Source organism: Scyliorhinus torazame, chromosome 6, assembly GCF_047496885.1.
Source record: "Scyliorhinus torazame isolate Kashiwa2021f chromosome 6, sScyTor2.1, whole genome shotgun sequence".
Taxonomy (NCBI): domain Eukaryota; kingdom Metazoa; phylum Chordata; class Chondrichthyes; order Carcharhiniformes; family Scyliorhinidae; genus Scyliorhinus; species Scyliorhinus torazame.
The window spans coordinates 203,034,822-203,058,600 of NC_092712.1; the positions used below are offsets into that span (position 1 = coordinate 203,034,822).

At 48.1% G+C, this 23,779-nt stretch overlaps 1 protein-coding gene across 2 annotated transcripts in view; it reads left to right on the plus strand.

Annotated features, from left to right (window-relative positions):
* The first annotated feature begins 310 nt into the window (after positions 1-310).
* Positions 311-23,779, plus strand: part of LOC140425231 (ubiquitin-conjugating enzyme E2 E2) — a 318,771-nt gene continuing 295,302 nt past the window's right edge. Inside the window, exons 1-3 of one of the 2 annotated variants that reach the window (XR_011947795.1) lie at positions 311-528; positions 1,300-1,491; positions 3,676-3,726. Coding sequence is in view for 1 of the 2 variants with exons in the window: in XM_072509307.1 (XP_072365408.1) it covers positions 1,316-1,491; positions 3,676-3,726 (227 nt within the window). In the remaining variant the exon portion in view is untranslated. The remainder of the gene's footprint in view (positions 529-1,299; positions 1,492-3,675; positions 3,727-23,779) is intronic. The other variant, XM_072509307.1, reaches the window with a different exon arrangement.

The following is a 23,779-nucleotide window of genomic DNA, read 5'->3' on the forward strand; positions in this document are numbered from 1 at the left end:
GGGTTTTTGATCCCGGGCGGAGGAGAGGAGAAGCGGCTGCTGCTGATCAGAGAGCCTCTGCAGGGGGAGGACGCGGGACGGTTTGAACCGAGCAGGTGCTGACACCCAAACAGCTCCCCGCGTGCCCGCCCGCCCGTCACTCAGGAGAGAATGCGGCGGTTGGAGTGAGTGCGCGCGCGCGCCCCGCGTGTCTTCTCCTCCCTTCTCCCGCGCGGGTGTCACTGCGGGGGGACGAGGCAGGGCAGGGGGGGGGGGGGTACCGTGCGCGCGCGCGGCCACGTGTTGCTAAAGAGCTGATTCAGTTTTTAAAGCGCGCGCCGCTGTACTGAGGTGGAGCGCGCGGTCGCGCGCGCCTGGAAGCGGCGGACAGACAGAGAGAGAGAGAGAGAGGGGCTTCACCTCATGGGTTAGGATTGTTGTTTCCCCTCCCATCAGCACCACCCACCTCTTCTCTTAACTCTTCTCTTACTCCCCTCTTTCATCGTCACCTTGGACAGGCAGCGATTTTATTTTCCGGCCAGCATTCAGGTAATTTCAAGGAAGAGGATTTTAAAGAAAAGATAAGAATCGCCTCTCATCCCACAGCACCCAGCACAAGGCCTCTCAAAACGACCCGACAGCTTCCAAATCGGGCCTGAAAGTTAGAGACGAGAGGGGACAGTGTTTGTCTTTGTGTGATATTTGTGTGTGAGAGAGACAGACAGCAGGAACGATAAAGGCCTTTAACGCATCAGTCACTGCTTGCACACTGACTGATTTACTGTTGCCCAGCTCTGACTCGCTCCAAATGGGAAACTGGTCCACCTTTCACCCAAATGAGAAACATCCTGCTATTGAAAAGCTCCTTTCGTTTGTAATTCCAGAATATCAGACGCGCGTTTGATGTGACTGTCAAATATATGATTCTCTCCACCACTCAGCACTTCGCTGGCACTGCATGTGCAACTTAATCTTGGGATTTATATTCGGTCGAAAAAATGTGCATCGTGCCCATCGTTCAAAACTTAATTTTGTTGCATTGTCAATATTATGAAAATTAAGACACTAACAGCCGTGATGGCGTTGATCTAACAATGTTTACATCTGGCGAATGTTTCACATCCAACTGGATGTGTGCTCTGCTGTCGATTTGGAATCTGTATTAGGAGTTGGTGCGGTTGCTTTTTAAACTGTTAGCATTTACAAAATGAAAAAACAAATGCGAGGCACCGGATGGTGCATTTTAATTGGTACAAGACTATCTTTAACTTCCATGTGGCAAAGTGTATCGAATGGCTCATTTAATGTATTTGTTTTAAGTTCCAGAACGAGTAAGATGTCCAGTGAGCCGCAGAGGGCTGATCACAGCCCCAGTACCAGTAGTGGCAGCTCAGATGGAGATCGGCGTGAAAGTACTCCGCAAGAACAAGAGCGAGAACAACCCCAGCCCAAGAAGAAGGATGCCAAAATTTCCAGTAAAACTGCGGCTAAACTTTCAACTAGTGCTAAAAGGTACCATCATACTCGAAAACGATCATTTTGTACGTCGTACTAGGAAGGATATACGTACCAAAATCAAGGCGGAATTCATTTGACTCGGCACGTTTGTGGCAATACACACGACACAGCTTTCTTATGCTTGATTTCAATAGGTTATTGTCCTATTATTTTATTTTTAATGGTGCAGGTGTGGACTATTATCTCGTTAGACTAGAATTTGTATTTAGTGAAAGTCAAATATTTTGAGTGCAGGTTCTATACTTTCACTTGAAACGTTTACCCGGCTTGATACATTGAGAACTGTGAATGTGAACTTGTGTCTTGTTAACAAGGACAGCAAGCTACTTTGCTTATTTAAATGTTATCCCACTGAACCATGGTCCTACAAGTTGACAATGAATGCAATTTTGCAGTTCTGTTGTTAAACACTGCCAGCATGGGTGCCACTATCAGTTCCTGTATCAGTACAAAACTCATGTAGCAAGGTCATTATTGTATTCTGTGAGGGTTACATTTGGGTGCACTTTTAAATGGGCTACAGATTTGCTGTGAGTTTATTTTATGCTACTGGCACCCCCATTATGTTCAAGCTACATTGCAGCAGCCACAAACTCATCTGGACTGACACACCAGAATTGTACATTGCCAAATGTGTAATTCGTTGTATGAGCCATTAAACGGAAGGTTCTATCTTTATCCCAGTGGTTGAGATCAAGGCTAAAAATTACAAAGTACTATTTGAGGAGAAGCACAGAATTCTGCTCATGTCCTGACCAGTGTTATAGTGAAAATTCTGTTTGAAAAAACTTGTAAAATATGTATTTACAGTATTATTGAGCTGTGTTCCAAAAGTTTGGTGAGTATAGTATATGCAAATGTCAATTTGCAAAATATTAGTGTAGGCAGCATAATTGTCAGCACTTATTATGTGACTACTATTTCTGTATTTAGAAACTGAAATAAATGAAATAGCAAAACTATCACAGTCTAAGCTAATTAGCAAGAAGAACAGCACCTAGAAATATGCTTTGACTTTTGAAAAATGAATAAATGCATAAATACTTGAACAGCACAAAGTGGAAAACAGACTTAGAACAATTCTGATTTACCACTTATTTTTTGATTTTGATGAGACATTTTCAATAAAATACTTGCTAAATTAAATAAGAAAGGGCAACAAAGCCTATAACAATGTGGAATTAATGTTTCTCTTTTTCATTTGCTTCAAATCAATACATTTTATGTATTGACACATTAAAACAATTTACTGTCAGTTTTAAATTGATTTGATGTGCACCATCAAAATTAACAAGGAAGAAACTCCTCAGCCTTGGTTTAGAGGTAACATTTCTGCCCCTGTGTCAATACATTGATACTTCAGTGATGCTGAGAGCATCCTAATGTTACCAATAATAAATTAAAATGTATTCTCTCAATGACTTAGTAGGTTAATAAACCATGTGATGTAATACAGAGCCATGCAGATCAGAAGTGTCCCAGAGTAATCCCAGACCTGCGCAAAATAGTTGATCTAAGAGTCTGCAAACAAGAGAAGGAAAGCACTGCCAAAGTAACCTCCTTATCCTGAGTTGTTTGCTGGAAAAAAATGCATATATGGACATAGATTCAGGCTCAGGACTAGCTTTGCAATTCCTAGAATTGAATATCCTGTTATCCATTGCTTTCTAGGCTCACAAATGAAGAATGGGCATAATGAGAGGCTGAGAGTCTTGCAGGACTGTTGGTAGCTATGTTACCATAATGTAACATGAGTCACCATATTTGAGAGAGAATCTCTATGGACCTTCATCTTAAAAAGTACCACTGAATAGTTTGTCCTTTAACTGCCATGAAATTTACATTTCCATTAAGCTTCGCCAACTCTCCAAATTTACAGTTCACAAATCAGTTTAAGACTCCATCCATTCTTCAGATCTTTTTTAGTTGCGCTGCAGAAGAGCTTGATCAAATCCTACTGGTTGCAGCAAATATCAAGGTAGTTGATGTACATTATGTTTTAATCTTGTACAAATGCTTGTATAGAACAAACATGTTCCCTTTAGATTCCTTTAACCACACAAAATGAGATGCCTTCTGCAAAAGACAACTACTGCTTGAAATTTCACTGGTTTTTAAAATAGGATGGATACAATGTGTATCCTTAGTGAACATATTTTCTTTTGTGCCTCCCCGTAGAATTCAGAAAGAACTTGCCGAAATCACACTGGATCCTCCTCCAAACTGCAGGTAAGAACAGTTGGATGTATTTCTTGTTGTGATGTGGAAATATTGGTCAGGTTATTAGAGAAAGTATATCCTTTTCCTGGATTGTTTCCACTAGGACATTCTCCTTTTCAACATGCAAGACTATGAAGTATTAGATGAGCTTCTAAAGTTAAGGAAGTTTGGAGCTTTTGTATGATTATTGAATACAATTGTGTAATTTGAGCTTGTTTTCATTAAAATAATTTATACTGATCAAATCAGCAGTTGTGAATAGTGAATCAAGATTTGTGTTCATTAGTACACAAGGTGTTTGTTCAGAATGTGGTTTTCATTTGCTGTTGAAGTTCAAAAAATATTGATTTGCATTTGTTACAAGAAATGTTCTATTTGGCTCTGAATATTCATGTGATTTTTAGACTTTGTACAGAATTTGTTTGAGTTGTTCGCCGGTTTCAGTTCCTGTCTTGCTTGTCTTTTTATGTGGTTCTCAAATATTGCAATTATATTTTAAAACTTTGATTACTTTTCCAGCATTATAGTTTATGAAATGTTACATATTATTGTTTCTTTACATATCCAAGGACTGTTACTTCTGTACATTTTATTTGGCATTTCAGTGCATAGCAGCATTATTCCTGCATTGAAACTTAGTGCTACTTTTGACTTATTGATCAAATGTTTATCAGGCGTTTAAAGTTTTTTGTTATTTATTTCTTTATGCTCACACCTTTGCAATTAAATAGATTCCACGTTAGGAAATAGTTTTGTATTAACACATTCACCCATTATCCAAATATTTGTAAACTGAATATTTACAAACCATTTTGAAAGACAGTTGGATGTTTTGTGTAGCCTGTAAAATTAACCAACAGAAACTATATGGTGTTTCGTTAACAAAGTAAATACGTACTTCTTCTAAATTTCTGCGCAAGTGGATTGTTGACTTTTTACTATCACCATTCTACCCGGTCAGAAACTAGGGTTCTGGAGAGGGATGTTTGTAGTATGAAAAATGGAACTATTCAAACTCAAAATCAGTGCACTAGTTTACATCTGTATGTCATTCCTATTGCAAATGTTAGAAAGTCTCTACATTGAATAATTTGTTGCTGAATATAATGCTCCCTGCACCTTTTGGAGTTGCTGACCATTACTACTGAATGCAAAAAATGGAGTTACATTAGCTTTTTCCATTTTGGATTTCTTGGGCGTCATTCTCTGACCCCCCGCCGGGTTGGAGAATCGCCGGGGGCTGCCGTGAATCCCGCCCCCGCCAGTTGCCGAAGTCTCCTGTACCAGATATTCGGCGGGGGCGGGAATCGGGCCGCGCCGGTTGGCAGGCCCCCCCGCTCGATTCTCCGGCCCGGATGGGCTGAAGTCCCGCCGATAAATTGCCTGTCCCGCCGGCGTGGATTAAACCACCTTTTGAACGGCGGGCCAAGGCGGCGTGGGCGGGCTCCGGGGTCCTGGGGGGGGCGCGGGGCGATCTGGCCCCGGGGGGTGCCCCCACGGTGGCCTGGCCCGCGATCGGGGCCCACCGATCCGCGGGCGGGCCTTTGCCGTGGGGGCACTCTTTCCCTTCCGCCTCTGCCACGGTCTCCACCATGGCGGAGGCAGAAGAGACTCCCTCCACTGCGCATGCGTGGGAAACTGTCAGCGGCCGCTGACGCTCCCGCGCATGCGCTGCCCGGGGATGTCATTTCCACGCCAGCTGGCGGGGCAACAAAGGCCGTTTCCGCCAGCTGGCGGGGCGGAAATTCCTCCGGCGTCGGCCTAGCCCCTCAATGTTGGGGCTCGGCCCCCAAAGATGCATTCCGCACCTTTGGGATGGCGCGATGCCCGTCTGATTGGCGCCGTTATGGGCGCCAGTCGGCGGACATCGCGCCGTTTCGGGAGAATTTCGCCCATGGTTTGGATCTTAAAATGTTAAATGTTTAGAATATATTTCTTTACAAATTTGTAATTCAATGCAAGAGCATTTCAATGAGAGTGTCAGTTTTCTGCCTGTGGTTGTAATTATTAAAGCTTTTAAATCACTTCCTCGTGTTAACTTTTATAATCTGAATTATGTGTACAGCACTTTTATTGGGCGAAATTCTCCCGAAACGGCGCGATATCCGCCGACTGGCGCCCAAAACGGCGCCAATCAGACGGGCATCGCGCCGCCCCAAAGGTGCGGAATGCTCCGCATCATTGGGGGCCGAGCCCCAACATTGAGGGGCTAGGCCGACGCCGGAGGAATTTCCACCCCGCCAGCTGGCGGAAACGGCCTTTGTTGCCCCGCCAGCTGGCGCGGAAATGACATGTCGGGGCGGCGCATGCGCGGGAGCGTCAGCGGCCGCTGCAAGTTTCCCGCGCATGCGCAGTGGAGGGAGTCTCTTCCGCCTCCGCCATGGTGGAGACCGTGGCGGAGGCGGAAGAGAAAGAGTGCCCCCACGGCACAGGCCCGCCCGCGGATCAGTGGGCCCCGATCGCGGGCCAGGCCACCGTGTGGGCACCCCCCAGGATCCTGGATCCTGGAGCCCGCCCACGCCGCCTTGTCCCGCCATTCAAAAGGTGTTTTAATCCACGCCGGCGGGACAGGCAATTTATCGGCGGGACTTCGGCCCATCCGGGCTGGAGAATCCAGCGGGGGGGGGCCCACCAACCGGCGCGGCCCGATTCCCGGTACCGGAGACTTCGGCAACCGGCGGGGGCGGGATTCACGGCAGCCCCCGGCGATTCTCCAACCCGGCGGGGGGTCGGAGAATGACGCCCATTATGTTTTTACCCTGCTAGTCACAGATGCCAGAGCCTGTGTTATTCAGGGAGTTAATACAAATTGATGATTTTGACATGATCAATGTCAGTCTATTGACTGATAACTTACAGTTAATTACCAGGAAATCACTGTCACTTTATCTTAAGTATTAAGTAAGAAAACTCTTTTGATGGTGTGCAGCCAGTTTTTAATAAATCAAGGCTGTGGACCTTGAACACTATTAATCTTAACCATTTTCATCATAATAATATGAGTTCATGGAGCTAGAGTGTAGAATTACTTGTGGCAAATGAAGAGGATCAATTCAATTCCATAACTGATAAAATGAATTATCCACCACTTGATGTTCAGTTGGCAATTGGGCAATAGTCATGGTATCATGGGGGGTGGTGGATTTAAGTAATTTTTGAAGCTTATCAAGCTTTAATACTGCATCATGTGCAGCAGTTCTGTTTCTGCTTTAAAAACTCCCATCTTTAAATTCATAGCTAGGACACTCATGATCAGAAATGATCATTTTGATTGTTTTCAAGGAAATTTCTCAAAGGCTGCATATAAACTACATTTCTAATATTGGTGCATCAACTTTAACGTTTTGTATAAATTCTTGCCTATTTTGGAGTTATGGCATTGTATAACAGCTATGTTGACCCTGTCGTGTAGTATAAATAGGTCCTAAATTATGTAATCAAAATGATAATAAACGTTGACATTTAATGAAGGCAACACTTATAAATGCTAATACCATGCCATCACATCTTGTTTATTCTTGCCCAAAAAATGTATTTACAACAAAGGGCGGTTAGGACTGCTACCTCATAATGCCATAGGATCCAGGTTCAGTTCCGGACCTTGGGTGACTGTGGGGTTTGCACGTTCTCCCTGTGTCTGTATGGTTTCCTCCGGGTGCTCTGGATTCCTCCCACGCTCCAAAGATGTCCAGGTTAGTTGGATTGACCATGCTAAAATTGACCCTTAGTGACCAAAGATGTGCAGGTTAGGTGGGGAGTAGGCCCAGGTAGGGTGCTCTTTCAGAGGGTCGGTGCAGACTCAATGGGCTGAATGACCTCCTTCTGCGCTGTAAGGATTCTATGGAAGCAGTTACTGGAATGTTTTTTATTTGTACCATTCTTAATTTTTTTTTCAAATTGAAGGCATTTTCATATAAACATGCAAAAGCAGAAGAACAAGAAAACAACATTATAAACAACCCACCCCACTCTCCCCTGCTCCCCCAATACCAACCCCTCCTCATCTTCCGCCTTCCCCATTTTAATAATAATAATCTTTATTAGTGTCACAAGTAGGTTTGCATTAACACTGCAATGAAGTTCCTGTGAAAATCCCCTAGTCTCCACACTATGGCACCTGTTCGGGTACACTGAGGGAGAATTCAGAATGTCCAATTTACCTAATAAGCTCGTCTTTCGGGACTTGTGGGAGGAAACTGGAGCACCCGGAGAAAACCCATGCAGGCATGGGGAGAACGTGCAGACTCCGCACAGACAGTGATCCAAGCCGGGAACCGAACCCGGGTTCCTCGTGCTGTGAAGCAACAGTGCTAACCACTGTGCAACCGGGCCACCCACTACCCCTTACCCCCCCCATTTCCCCCCCCCCTCATCCCTGCTGACCCCTCAAACCTTCTTAAATAAATCAAAAAATAGCTTCTACCTCCAGGTGAACCCATCAACTGATCCCCTCAAGACAAAGTTGACCTTCTCCAGCCTCAGGAATTCGGCCAACCGCTCATCCACATCCCCGCGTTCGGCGGCTCTTGAGTCCTGCCATCTGAGAAAAATCCATCTCCGGGCTATCAGAGACGCAAAGACCAAAACATGGCCTCTCTCACTCCTGGACTCCTTGGTTTTCCGACACCCCGAATATCGCCACCTCTGGACTTGGTACCATCTCCACCCCCAGCACCTTGGATATTATGTCCGCGAACCCCTGCCAGAACTCCTTCAGCCTTGGACATGTCCAGAACTTGTCCTCTACCCCCTCATAGAAACTACGCATCCTTGCTACCGTCATGTGCGCCCTATGTATTGCTTTAAACTGGATGAGGCTTAACCTCGCACACGGCAGCACGGTGGTGCAGTGGGTTAGCCCTGCTGCCTCATGGTGCCGAGGTCCCAGGTTCAATCCCGGCTCTGGGTCACTGTCTATGTGGAGTTTGCACATTCTCCCCGTGTTTCGCCCCCACAACCCAAAGATGTGCAAGGTAGGTGGATTGAACACACTAAATTGCCCCTTAATTAGAAAAAAATTAATTGGGTACACTAAATAAAAAAATAAAAACTCGCACACGGCGAGGATGCAGTCACCCTTTGCAAGGCCTTTGTCCACATCTCGGCCCCCACCTCCACTCCAACTCCTCCTCCCACTTGCACTTTATGTCCACCATCAGGGCTCCCTCCCAATCCATCAACTCCTCATAGACATTGAATACCTTCCCCTCCCCTATCTCGTCCCTAGACAGTACCTTGTCTGCAACCCCAGGGTCAGCAGCCCAGGAAAGGATTGCACCTCTCTCCTGAATCCTGGACCTGCAGGTACTTATAACCGTTCCCCCTGGGCAACTCGTACTTTTCCTCCAGGTTCTCCAACTTTGCAAATTTGCCCCCTGTGAACAGATTGCCAAATCGCTCAATCCCCACCTGCTGCCACCTCCAGAACCTCGCATCCAACCTCCCTGGCACAACCCTATGGTTGTCATAGATCGGTGCCCACACTGAGGCACCCTCCAACCCCAAAAGCTGCTGCCATTGTCCCACAGCCTTAGGACGGACACGACCATTGGGCTCACGGAGTACCTGGCCGGCGAGAATGGCAGAGGTGCCGACAACCGAGCCCAAACATGTTCCCCTACATAATGCCACCTCCATCCGACCCCTCCCCCACGACCCATTTCCTAACCATAGCAATATTCGCCGCCCAGTATTAATTCACCATGTTCGGCAGTGCCAGCGTTCCCCCCCCACCCCGTCTCCAGAAAAGCCCTCCTAACCCGCGGGGTCTGACCTGCCCACACAAACCCAGAGATTAGCACATTGACCTTCTTTGGGGCAGCACGGTAGCACAAGTGGATAGCACTGTGGCTTCACAGCGCCAGGGTCCCAGGTTCGATTCTCCGCTGGATCACTGTCTGTGCGGAGTCTACACATTCTCCCCATGTCTGCGTGGGTTTCCTCCGGATGCTCCGGTTTCCTCCTACAGTCCAAAGACGTGCAGGTTAGGTGCATTGAACATGCTAAGCTGCCCTTAGTGTCCAAAAAGGTTAGGAGGGGTTATTGGTTTACGGGGATAGGGTGGAAGTGAGGGCTTAAGTGGGTCGGTGCAGACTCGATGGGCCGAATGGCCTCCTTCTGCACTGTATGTTCTATGTTCTATAAAACGACTTGGGGATGAAGATTGGGAGGTTCTGACACACAAACAGAAACATTGGCAGCACCGTCATTTTTATTGTCTGCACCTGTCCTGCCAACGACAGCGGCAGCACATCCCACCTCTTAAAATCCACTTTTATCTGCTCCTCCAGCCGAGCCAGCTTCATCTTGTGCAGCTGCACCCAATCCCGCATCACCTGGATACCCAAATGGCTGAAGCTCACCTCCACCACCCTATACGGCAATTCCCCTAACCTCCCCGCCTGCCCTCTAGTCTCAATCGGGAATGCCTGGCTCTTTCCCATATTGTACACCGAAAACCGGCCACATTCCTCCAAAACCCCCATGATGCTGCCGATACTGCCCAACAGGTCTGAGATATACAGCACCAGGTCGGCTGGATACAATGAGACCCTGTGCTCAACCCCTCTCCAATTCCTCGACGCCCTAAGTACCATTGCCAGTGGCTCCATCGCCAAGACGCAGAGCAACGGGGAGAGCAAGGACTCCTGCCTCGTCTCCCGATGCAGCCCAAAATACCCCAAACTCATTCACTTGGTTCGTCCACACACCCGTGACCGGCGCCTTATGCCAGCAACCGGACCCAATCTGCAAAGCCCTGCCCGAACCCGTACCGTCCCAACACCTCCAGCAGGTATTCCCACTCCAGCCGGTCAAACGCCTTCTCCGTGTCCATCGCTACCACTACCTCCACCTCCTGCCCCTCTGAAGGCATCATGATTACATTAAGCAGCCTCCTCATGTTTGCCGTCAACTGCCTCCCCTTCACAAAACCCGTTTGGTCCTCATCTATTACCCCCAGGACACAGTCCACAATTTGCAAGGCCAACAGCTTGCCATCTACATTCAGTAATGATATTGGGCGGTACGATCCACATTGCTCCAGGTCCTTATCCTTCAATGTAGGGGGGTGTTCCCCCCTCTCCCTTGCATCGTTATACACCCTCACCAGCAGTGGCCCCAGATCAGCCCCAAGCTTTTTGTAAAACTCAACTGGGAACCTGTTCTGGCCCCAGGGCCTACCCTGCCTACATTGTCCCTCTGTCCATCACCTTCCTCAACCCAATTGGGGCCCCCAGTCCCAGTACCAGCCCCTCCTCTATTGTGGGGAACTCCAGCCCACCTAAAAACCGCTGCAACACCTCTCTCACCCTGGGGCCTGAGACCTGTATAGCCTTCAATAAAACGCCTCAAACACACCATTCACCCCCTGCGGGGCCATCACCACCTTACCCTTATTATCTCTCACTCTGCCAATCTCCCTTGCTGCCTCTTGCTTCATCAGCTGATTGGCCAACATCCTATGGCTTTCTCCCCGTACTCATATACTGGCCCTCTGTAACTGCCCCACCGCCTTCCCCATAGATGCAAGTCCAAGCTTCATCTGGAGCCTCTGCCTCTCTTTCAACAGCCCTGCCTCCGGGTCTCCGTATACCTTCTGTCAACCCAGAAAATCTCGTCCACCAGTCTTGCCATTTCTGCCTGCTCTGCATTCTTCCTGTGCCCCAGAATTGAAATGAAATGCACTCCCCTCCCCCAACTGCCGCCTTGAGTGCCTCCCACAGCGTGGCGGCCATGACCTCCCCCGTGTCATTTAGCTCCATGTGGCCCTGAATGGCTGCCTTTGCCTGCTCACATACCCCTTCATCCACTAACAACCCCAAATCCAGCCTCCACTGCGGGCCGGGAACAATAATCCAAACTTCACCTCCTTTGTAAAGAGAGCAGCCTTAACCGGTTAAATCCGGCCCTTCTCTTCGCCAGCTCTGCTGCCAGGTCTTGGTACACCCGCAGCTTGTTCCCTTCCCAGATAAATTTCCTGAGTCTGCCTCGCCCATCAAAGAATCTTCTCCTTGTCCTGAAAGTGGTACAATTGCACCACCATCGCCCTCAGCGGTTTGACCCCCTGCGGCCTGCTCATCAGCGCCCTGTGTGCTCGGTCGACCTACAGTGAATGGTCAAAGGCCCCCTCCCACAACAATTGCTTCAGCATCTTGGCCATGTACACTCTGGCCTCCGTCCCTTTGCTGCCTTCATTGTGACATAGCCATCATGCTTGACTATCCACATCGGCACTTTCATTAGTTTTTGAATAAGCAGTGGATTTGATCATCTTAAATCATATCTCTACCCTAATTATCACTGTCATTTGGGAATACAAGAATCATTCAGGCAGAGTAATTAACAGATGTGATCCACTTTGACACCAGCAGTATAGCCATACACAAATTAATCAAACCCTTCACAAGCAAATGTGAAATGCTTTACAGTTCCCTCTCAAAATATGTGACCCTTAAGACTGCATCAGTCAATGAAAATATTGCATCCTCAACAGATTGCCATTGATATATTTTCACCAGTATGGTCCATAATTTGGTTTGTAGTGCATCAATTTAAAGTTGTATTAGTCTTTCAAGATTATATAACTTCAAATCTTTACATCTTGCTTCCAGTTTGTTATTTCAGCTGTATTCAGTAGTCTTATACAGTGCTTTAAGAGCTGAAACTAATTCTGGTACAATTTACCCAGATACTTGACCACATTTAGGAGTGTCTATTTTTTAAATTTTACTATAGAAGTTGCATGACGTTTAGATATAATGTCACCAACAAGTGCCATCTCTGGCTCCAGATGGATGCCTTTAGTGTGTTAGCCACCACTTAGTTGGTAGAAGCAGATTGACTCTTCTGGTAACTTCAGGCACTCTGCATAATATGTCATGTTCCTCTTTGATTAAATGCTACACTAATTAATTATCCATTGATGTAATGATGTATTTATATATTGTTAGAATAATATTCTGATATACTTTGGAGCAGAAGGAACGCATAACGAAAATTATAAAAGTAGGTCTCCTCATAATGAATACCAAAAAGACACAACTTTGTAACAGTTCAACCAATTTCAGGGGCCAGAAACTTGAGAATGCATCTAAGTTGGAAATTTATTTTGCATGAGAACAATATACTATAATTTGCTCACAAACCTGTAGATTAAAATGTTTCCCTTTAATTACTTATATTATGTTTGAGTTTGGAAGCCAGTGACCAGTAGAGCACAACAGGGATCAGTGCTGGGTCCCCTGTTGTTTGTCATTTATATAAATGACATAGGTGACTATGTTGGGGGGTTGGATCAGTAAGTTTGTGGATGGCACAAAGATTGGCTTGGTGGTTAACAGTGAGGTTGAGTGTCTTGGATTATAGGCATATAGACAGGATGGTTGAATGGACAGAAAAGAGGCAGATGGGATTTATCCCTGAAAAGTGTGAGGTGATACACTTTGGAAGGAGTAATATGACAAGGAAGTATTCAATGAATAGCCTGGCACTGGGAAGTTCCAAGAAACCGTGGCATGTTTGTCCATAAATCTCTGAAGGCAGAAGGGCAGGTTAATAGCGTGTTGAAAAGGCAAATGGGACACTTGCCTTTATCAATCAGGGCATAGATTACAAAAGCAGGGAGTTGTGTAGAACTTTTGTGAGGCCGCAGCACAGCTGGTGTGCTGTGTGCAATTCTGGTCGCCACATTATAGGAAGGTGCCTTGGCAACGAAGGCCACCAGCTACTCACCTCCTGTTCGACTGTCTAACACTGTGTTTTCTGGTCCCCCCCCCCCCCACCCCCCGCCCCGTGAATGCAGCCCTCAACTGCCGGGAGAGGGGAAAGACTGGAGGGGACTGGCAGACCTGCGGCCCCACTCCGCAGAAGAGCAGCGGGCACGGGACCTAGTCGGTGGGCCCAAAGAGAGGGCAGTCACCGAGGTGGAGGTTGGCATCGGGCGAACAAGTGGGACCCCGCTGAATTGCAGTTCCTCGTGGCATGTGTGTCACCTCAGAGCGTGGCCCGGTCACTGCGGGCCATGGCTGAGGGCGTCGGTGGCATTGCCCGGGCGCTGGCTGACTTAGCACAGACCCAGAGGGAGATGGCACAGTCATTGGCTGATGTAGCACAGACCCAGAAGGTGGTGCCACAGTCACAGCTTGATGTGGCGCAGTCCCGGAGGAGGTGGTCCACTCCCTGTGCTCTATGGCTGCGAGCATTGAGACCCTGCTCAAGACTGGAGCAGCCCTCCAGGATTAGCAGCACCAGGTGGTGGGGAGCCTCAGGGGTTAGCTCCAGTAGCACCCCCGGGGCCAGGTTCGGGATTTTGTGAGGAGAGAGGTGCCATCCTTTGTTGCCCCCGGGGTTGCAGGACAAGTTGATGTCGAAGGACGAAATAGGGGAGGGGTAGGTGTCATATATCTGTAAGGAATTGATGGAGTGGGAGGGAGCCCTGGTGGGGGATATTAAGCATAAATGAGAGGAGGAGCTGGGAGGGGAGGTGGGGGCAGGGATGTGGGCGGAGGCCTTGCGGAGGGTGAACGCGTCCTCGTCATGTGCGAGGTTAAGCTTCATCCAGTTTATGTGCTTAGGGCTCATATGACAGTGGCAAGGATGACTAGGTTCTTTGCGGGGGTAGAGATAGGTGTGGACAGTGAGCGGGGGGCCCGTGAATCATGTCCAGGTGTTCTGGGCATGTCCAAGATTGAGCGAGTTCTGGCAGCGGTTTTCGGGCGTGATGTCCAAGGTGTTGGGTGTGGCGGTGGTTCCGAGTGCAGATGTGGCGATATTTGAGTGTCGTTAGACCCCGGAGTCCAGGGGACGAGAGAGGACGACGTCTTGGCCTTTGCCTCCCTGATAGCCCAGAGATGGATTTTGCTAGGGTGGAGGGACACAGAGCCCCCGAAAGTGGGGGTGTGGATGAGCAACCTGGCAGAATTCTGAGGCTGGAGAAGGTCAAGTTCGCTCTGCGAGGGTTGGTAGAGGGGTTCAACCGGAGTTAGAAATTGTTCCTCGATTTCTTTAAGGAGGATTGAGGGGTCAGCAAGGATGGCATTCGGGGTGGGGAAGGTAAGGGGGTTAAAATGGGGAAGGCGGGACATGGGGTGTTTGTATCAGGGGACAGGAGGGCTGTGATTGTTTATTGAGTTGATGTGTTCTGATATTTTGAGTACGTGTGAAAATGCCTTGAATAAAAATATATTTTTTTAAAGTTCTGGGATTTACGTCGTTAGGGATTTTTGAAAAAGTATGTATTGACCTCTAGTTGGATTGTCTTTCTGTTGATTTTTAAATATTTACTGAGAATATTTGTTAAACAATGCCTTTAAGGCTCATTGTCTCTTGAGCATCTTTTAACTCATTTTCACTGATTGAAACTTCAAGCATTCAAGTTTTGTAAGTGCAGATGTTGGCTTCCCAAAAATGATCTCACTCATCGAGGCAAAGCATCATAAATGTGCAAAAGTGGTAACTGTCAAAGAGCCTTATGAAGAATAACAATATCTGCAACATGCCCAATAACATCCATTATTGAGAAGCAGGCCACAAAGTTCTCGGAGGTATGTGCATTAAGAAAGCTTCAAGTGTCACCATTCTGAGAGCTGTATTTGCTGACAAATCACCTTGCTCAATGCCTTTCAAAACCTGATATACTCTTGACTGAAGCTAAAGAATGTTGGTTCAAATGTACTTCAATGTACTAAGGTATCTTTCTCTACCTGTCTTGTGGCTGAGGAGAAGTGTACATGCAAAATTAAGAAAGTTAGGTAGCTCACAAGGAGCTGATAGCTCAAACACTAATGTATAATGTTTGTGTTAAATTCTGTTTTTCTAATTATGATTCCAAGGTTTGTTCACTGATTACAACTTTCATTATTACCAAAATAACATGTGATATAATCCACTGCTGTATTAACAACAGCATTTCTACTTGATTCTGTAACTGGGCTCATTATTGTAGTGTTTACTGCAGATGGCAGCATTGTTTCCTTCTAATCATGGATGCCTCTAGACCTGAGATATCTTACTACGCATTAGTATTAATGTGGCTTACTGTTTATTTATTTATTTTTTATTCGTTCATGGGATGTGGGTGTCGCTGGCTGGGTCAGCATTTATTGCCCATCCCTGAGAGCATTTAAGAGAATCACATGTAGGCCAGACAAGGTAAGGAGAGCAGATTTCCTTCCCTCAAGGACATTAGTGAACCAGATGGGTTTTTACGGCAATCGACAATGGTTTCAAGGTCATCAGTAGGCTTTTCATTCCAGATTTTTATTGAATTCATATTTCACCATCTGCAATGGTGTGGGATTTGAACCTGCATCGCCAGAGCATTGCTCTGGGTCTCTGGTTAACTAGTCCAGTGACAATACCACTATGCCATCTCCTCCCCAGATTGCCAGGTGTAGGCATTCTGTTACAATTGTAACAGGAATTCTCAATGATTCTGGGCTTGGACAGAAAAGGGTGTATTTTGGTGCCTTTCCCCTGTCTAGTGCTGGAGTTGGAGAGGGGTACAAAAATAAAATCAGAAAATTCTGGATAAACTCAGCGGGTCTGGCAGCATCTATGGAGAGAGAAACAAAGTTAATATTTCAAGTCCAAATGACAGCTTCAGAGCTGGAGAGGGATAGAAATATGATGGAAGGGGATGAAGAAGTTGTAGCAGAATAGAAGATCAGGGATAAGTAGGAACTAAGGAGAGATTGACTAAAATGTCATGGACACAAGACAAAGAGAGTGTTAATGGTAGCATTAAAGACTAATGGTAGTGATAGTGGCATAAAGGTAAGGGGTGGGATTCTCCAGTCCCGCAGCCACATGTTTCTCGGCGGCGTGCTGTTCGCTGGTGAGGGATTCTTTCTTCCCGCCGCTTATCAATGGGAATTCCTATTGAAGCCACGCCACCGGGAACCCCGTTTGTGTGTGGGGGGGGGGGGCAGGCAATGGGAAAAGAGAATCCCAAAGGCTGGAGTATTCCGGGCAAGGTAGCAGAGTGTGTTACTAGGAGGACAAGGATCAGGTCACAGTGAAAGCAAAACAAAAACAGATGGCCCTGTGAGGGAGATTGGGCATTTGCACTGGGACAAATAATGAAACTGAAAGCAGAAAAGGGGTTAAGATGGAGGAGAAACTTCACAGTCTCATTTTGTTGAACTGGATGTCCACAGTGAAGAGAAGGGGTTTAGGGCAGTTAGGTTAGAGAAAAATATATTTTTCTGTTACACCAATGACTGTATTGGTGCCACTTCATGCTCTCGCATTCAAGGGACTATCTTCTTCCCATGGCACATTCCCATACAATATCTGAAGGTGCAACACCTTCCCCTTTACCCCCTCCCTCCTCATTGTCTGAACCCCAAATACTCCTTTCAGGTGAAGTAGCATTTCACTTGGACCTCCATCCATTTGGTCTACCATATTCGCTGCTCCCAAATTAGTCTCCTTTACATTGAGAAGGCTAAACCCAGATTGGGTGAGTGCTTGGCAGAACACTTTTGCTCAGTCCGCAATCCCCAATCTTCTTGTTGCTTGGCATTTCAACTCAGCATCTTGCTTCCATGCTGAGATGTCTGTCCTTAGCCTGCTGCAATGCCCCAGTGAGACCCAAAGCAAACTGGAGAAAAAACACCTCGGGCTGGATTCTCCAAAAATGGGGCTATGTCCCCACGCCCGCTTAAAAACGCTGGTGTTTCATGCCAGACTTTCCTTAAAAATTTACAGCGATTCACCTACCTTGAAGAGGCTGATAGGGCCCCTGAGTGCTTCTCGCAGCTTCAACTGCGGATACGGGCCCCCGCACCTCCGGTTGCGAGTCCACGCATGAGCACGGCGGCAGCCTGCAGCGGCTGCGCTGAACGCGATGGCGGGCTCAGCCGGAGGACCCGGAACAACAAAGAAGGTCCCAACGATCTGCCCCGCGTCGCTCGATCTAACCTGCCCGATCGCCGCCCATAAGGTCCCCCCGATACTTGATTCCCCCCGTCACCCACCAGGGCAGCTGCGGACTGAGTCCCGACCGGCCAGACGTGGTTAGAACCATGTTGTCGGGAATTCGGCCGGTCGGGACCAGAGTATTGCTGGGAGGGCCTCTGGCAATGGCCCCCAGCCGCGTAAATCGTGCGCGAGCGATTCTTTGGGGACCGGAGAATTGCGGGAGTGGTACGGGCCCAATTTTGACGCAAAATCGGATTCTCCGCCCCCCACACCATACGCAATTTTGGCGCGGGGCTGCGGAGAATCCAGCCCAACATATTCCAATTAAGTACATTACAGCTTTCTGGACTTAACATTGAGTTCAAGAACTTTTTTTTAAAAAGTATTTTTAATCAACAGGTTTTCACCATTTTCACAATACAAAAACAACCCCAAACAAACAAACTCCCCTGACCACCCCCCATCAACAGTCAGCGATAACCAACTGCCAAAAATGCATGATGAACAAACCCCAACAATTGTAGAAACCCTCCTTCACCCCCATCAGCTCGAACTTCACCACCTCCAGGGTCCTAAACTCCAGCAGGTCCCCCCGCCACACCGAGGCACAGGGTGGAGAAGCTGACCTCTACCCCAACATGACCCGCCTATGAGCGATCAATGAGGTGAAGGCTAAGACATCTTCCCCCACACCCGCCTGCGGCTCGGGCTGGCCCGAAACCCCGAATATTTGGCTGGATTCTTCGTCCCGCCGCGCCACATTTCTGTTTCAGCACGCCGGCAGGATACTCTGTTACACCGGCTGGTCAATGGGGTTTCCCATTATGGGACAGCCCACACCATCAGGAAGCCCTCGGGCTGCCGGCAAAACAAAGCATCGTGCTGGCGGAGAATCCATCCCATGGCTTCCAGGGGACCTGGCTCCACATCCACATGCAAGACCCCGAGATTATACTGAACACCGAACTCTGAAACCTTTCTCGCTTCGGGCAGGCCCAAAACATATCCTCCACCCACCCGAACAGCTGGCTCATCCTTGATTTTATGACATGAGCCCTGTACACTACCTTCACCTGTATCAGCCCCAACTTTGCACTTGAAGTCGAGGCATTCACCCTCCCCAGCACCTCGCACCACAGTCCCTCTTCCACAGCCACCCCCAGCTCCTCCTCCCACTTCACCTTAACCCCTTCCATGGACACCATATCCTCCTCCAGGACCCTCCCGTGGATCACCGAGACGACCCCCCCTCTCCAATACCCCCGCTGACAGCACCGCCTCCAGCAATGAAGAGGCCAGCGCAATCGAGAAGGTCGAAAAACCTTTCTTGCAAAGTCCCACACGTGCATGTACCTAAAACCTTCCCCTTGTGCCAACCCATGCTTCTGACCCAGCTCCTCTAAGCTCACGAATCGCAATCCAAGGAACAAATCCTTAATTTCCTTAATCTACCTCTCGTCCCATCTCCGAAACTTCACATCCATCCTCCCTGGCTCAAACCCATGATTCCACTAAGCGGCATTGCAGTGACCTGGCCCACCGCTTAAAGTGCTGCCTAAACTGCCTTCAAATCTTCAATGTGGCCACCACCGCTGGACTCACCGAGTACTTTCCTGGGGCCATCAGGAGCAGCGCCATTGTCAGCACCTGCAACCCCGACCCCCTGCAAGTGCCCGCCTCCACCTTTATCCACAGAGCTCCGCCCTCCTTGCTCCAGCCCTGCACCTTCTCTGCATTTGCCGCCCAATAATAATACAGCTAGTTTGGGAGACCTAACTCCCCCACCTACCGTCCCCTCATCAATACCATCCTCTTCACCCTGGCCACCTCCCCCCCCCCCCCCCCCCCCAATCCCCAAATTAACGAGGAGATCAACTTGTACAAACCCCCTGAAGAAGGACTTGGGTAAAAGGACCGGCAGACAATGAAATAAAAATAGGAATCAGGGCAAAACGCTAATTTTAACTGCCTGCACCCAGTCCACCAACGACAAAGGGAGATTGTCCAACAAGCTAGTGAAATTAAACTTCCAAAGCCCAGCCCGATGCCGAGCCACCTGCACCCCCAAATAACTAAAGTGGCAGCTCCCCCACTCCTGGTGGGGAGACCATAAAATACTTGCTTTTCCCTCGATTCAGTTTATACCCCGAGAACATCCTGAATTTCTGGAGCAGCTCCATTATACTCCCCACCGACGCGTTTAGTTCCAAAATTACAACAGCAAATCATTGGCATATAGGGACACCCTACTCTCCACCACCCCTGCTCACAATCCCCTTCCATAACCCCAATCCTTAGCGCACCGGCCAAGGACTCTATAGCCCTCACTCTATGCAAACAGAAGCGAGGACATGGGACACTCCTGCCTTGTATCCCGGTGCAGTAAGAGATACCCTGAATTCACGCTGTTAGTAAGCACACTCGCCATCAGTTCAGGGGCTGGTTTAGCGCAGGGCTAAATCGCTGGCTTTGAAAGCAGACCAAGGCGGGCCAGCAGCATGGTTCAATTCCCGTACCAGCCTCCCCGAACAGGCGCCGGAATGTGGCGACTAGGGGCTTTTCACAGTAACTTCATTTGAAGCCTACTTGTGACAATAAGCGATTTTCATTTTAATTTCATTCATTTTCAGTTCCTTATATAGCAGCCGCACCCACGCCACAAACTTTAGTCCAATTCCAAATCTCTCCAGTACCGCCATCAAAAATCCCACTCTACCCGATCAATCACCTCCACTGCATCCAGTGCCACCACCACCTCCGTCTCCCTTCCCTCTGCTGGAGAAAGGACCACATTCAGCAACCTCCTCACATTCGAGAACAACTGCCTACTCGTAGACAGCCCCCCCTCGCCCTTCTCCACTGATGCACCGCTTTCCCTGTGGACAATTGGTTGAACCTCGGCTGCAGCTCTTTCCTCTTGACTCGGAGACCCGGATCCAGGTCCCCCCATACCTCCCATCCACCTTCAAAATCTCTTCTATCAGTCTTTGGCGTTCTTCCCTCTCCACCTTAGCCTTGAACGAGATCATCTCTGCCCTCACTACCGCCTTCAGAGTCTCCCAGACCACCGACTGCGAGACCCCCTTGTGCAATTAAACATTCCTGATCTTGTCACAGAAGCTCCGGTCTGCTAACAACCTCACGTGCATTCTCCACCCTGGCATCTGGGCTACTCCCTTCTCCAAAACCACATCTATCCAATGCGGAGCATGATCCAAAATCACGAATGCTGCATACTCCAACCTTGTAACCCCAACCAATACTGCCTTTTCCACCACAAAAATGTCAAACCTCGAATATACCTTGTGGACTGGAGAGTAAAACAAATACTCAGATGTAAGAACCTTCATGGGTCCACTCCTCTCATCTCCCTCATGAGCCCAGCCAACGCCTTCACCCCCCAACTCCAGCGAGCACGGCTGGGACCTGTTCACCTTCGGTTCCAACATCACGGTAGCACAGTGGTTAGCACTATTGATTCACAATGCCAGGGTCCCAGGTTCGATTCCTGGCTTGGGTCACCGTCTGTGCGGAGTCTGCACCTTCTCCCTGTGTCAGCGTGGGTTTCCTCGATGTGCTGTTAGGAATTTGGACATTCTGAATTCTCCCTCTGTACCCAAACAGGCACGGGATGTGCGACTTGGGACTTTTCACAGTAACTTCATTGCAGTGTTAATGTAAGCCTACTTTGACATTAAAGATTATTATAATTAAGCATCCCTGAGTGAGGGTAGAGAGAAGTGGATATGTCCCTATCCCAAAGGCAGGGACAAGAGACAGGGGAGCGAAGCAGGCTCCAGTTGACATGAAGAAAATGAGAAACGGTCTCCAATTAAAGAAAGTGCTGTAGGGAGCAGTCTTGAAATGAATAGGGCTCGAGAGAAGTGCTGGTAATCAAACAGGGCTAAGGAGAAGCCCTTAAAAATCTAGAAAGCAGCCAAAGGTCGGTGATTCCATGCTGTAGACTGTTGGGGCCAAAGGAGCAGTGGTGTTCTGCTTGGCACGGCTGAATAAGGGGAGATGGTGCATAATGGTATTGTTGCTGGTCTGGTAATCCAGAGACCCAGGATAATGTTCTGGGGACCTGAGTTTGAATCCTACGGCAGGTGATGGAATTTAAACTCAATCAAATATCTAGAATTAAAAGTAATGATGACCATGAAACCATTGTCAATTGTCGTAAAAATCCATCTGGTTCACTAATGTCCTTTAGGGAAGGAAACCTGCCATCCTTACTTGGTCTGGCCTACATGTGACTCCAGATCCACAGCAATGTGGTTGACTCTTAAATGTTTTCTGAAATGACCTGTCAAGCACTCAGTTGTATTCAACCAGTACGAAAACACAAAAAAAGGAATGAAACCGGACAGGCCACCCGGCATCGAACCAGACACCGGAAACGACAATGGCAAAACCAGCCCTGTCGACCCTGAAAAGTCCTCCTTACTAACATCTGGGGGCTTATGCCGAAGTTGGGAGAGCTATCTCACAGACCAGTTCAGCAACAGCCTGACATAGTCACACTCACAGAATCATACCTTATAGACAATGTCCCAGACACCACTATCACCATTCCTGGCTATGTCCCGTCTCACCGCAGGACAGACCCAGCAGAGGTGGGAGCACAGAGGTAGACAGTCGGGAGGGAGTCCTGGGAGTCCTCAACATTGACTCTGGACCCCATGTAGTCTCAGGGCTTCAGGTTAAACATGGGCAAGGAAACCTCCTGCTGATTACCACATACTGGCCACCATTAGCTGATAATCAGTACTTCTCCCATGTTGAACACTACTTCGAAGAAGCACTGAGGTTGGCAAGGGTATGCAGAGTATGCCCTGGGTGGGGGACCTCAATGCCCATCACCAAGAATGGCTTGGTAGTTTCAGCACAGATTGAGCTGACCGGGTCCTAAAGGACATAGCTGCGAGACTGGGACTGCAGCAGGTTGTGAGGGAACCAACAAGAATGAATATTCACATCTGCTTTCACCCAAGAAAATGAGGCGGTTGTTATGGAGCTCTGGGAGAGAGACTGTGAAGTTCTTAAGCAAATTGCCATAGGGAGTGACAAGGTATTGGAGGTATTTAAGGGCTTAAAAGTGGACACATCTCCAGGTCCGGATGAACTTTGTCCCAGGATGCTGTGGGCGATGAGGGAGGAGATAGTCGGGGCTCTGACCCAAATTTTTAATTCCTCTCTGGCCATAGGGGAGGTGCTAGAGGACTGGAGAACAGCTATTGTGGTCCCACTTTTAAGAAAGGTTGTCGAGACAAGCCAGGGAACTACCCCCCAATGGGCCTCACGTCAGTGGTTGGGAAACTACTGGAAAAGATTCTGAGGACAGAATCTATCTCCACTTGCAGAGGCAAGTTTTGATCATGGATAGTCAGCATGGCTTTGTCAGAGGGAGGTCATGCCTAACACATTTGATTGAATATTATGAGCATGTAACAAAGTGTAAAGATGAGGGTAGTGCAGTTGATGTAGTTTACATGGATTTCAGCAAAGCCTTTGACAAGGTCCCCACATGGGAGACTTATTAAGAAGGCAAATGCACATGGAATACAGGGTGATTTGATAAGCTGGATTCATAATTGGCTTCACAGTAGGAGACAGAGAGTGATGACAGATGGCTGCTTTAGTGTCTGGAAGCCAGTGACCAGTGGCATACTGCAGGGATGTTTTGGGGGGATTTGAGGAAAAGCTTTTTTACCCAGAGAGTGGTGACTGCCTAGAATGCACTGCCTGGGAGGATGGTCAAGGCGGGGTGCCTCACATCCTTTAAAAAATACCTGGATGTGTACTTGGCATGCCGTTCAAGGCTTTGGGCCAAGTGCTGGCAAGGGGATTAGGTGGGCAGGTCAGGGCCTTTAATGTGTTGGTGCAGACTCGAAAGGGGAAAAGGGCCTCTTCTGCACTGTAATATTCTGTGATTCTTTGAAGAGGGAAAAACATACTTGACCCCATCCTCACCAATCTGCCTGGTACAGATGCATCTATCTATGACAGTATCGGTAGAAGTGACCACCGCACAATCCTTGTGGAGACAAAGTCCCGTCTTCATAGTATTGTGTGGCACTTCCACCTTGCTAAATGGGATAGACTTTGAACAGTCCTAGCAACTCAAGACTGGGCATCC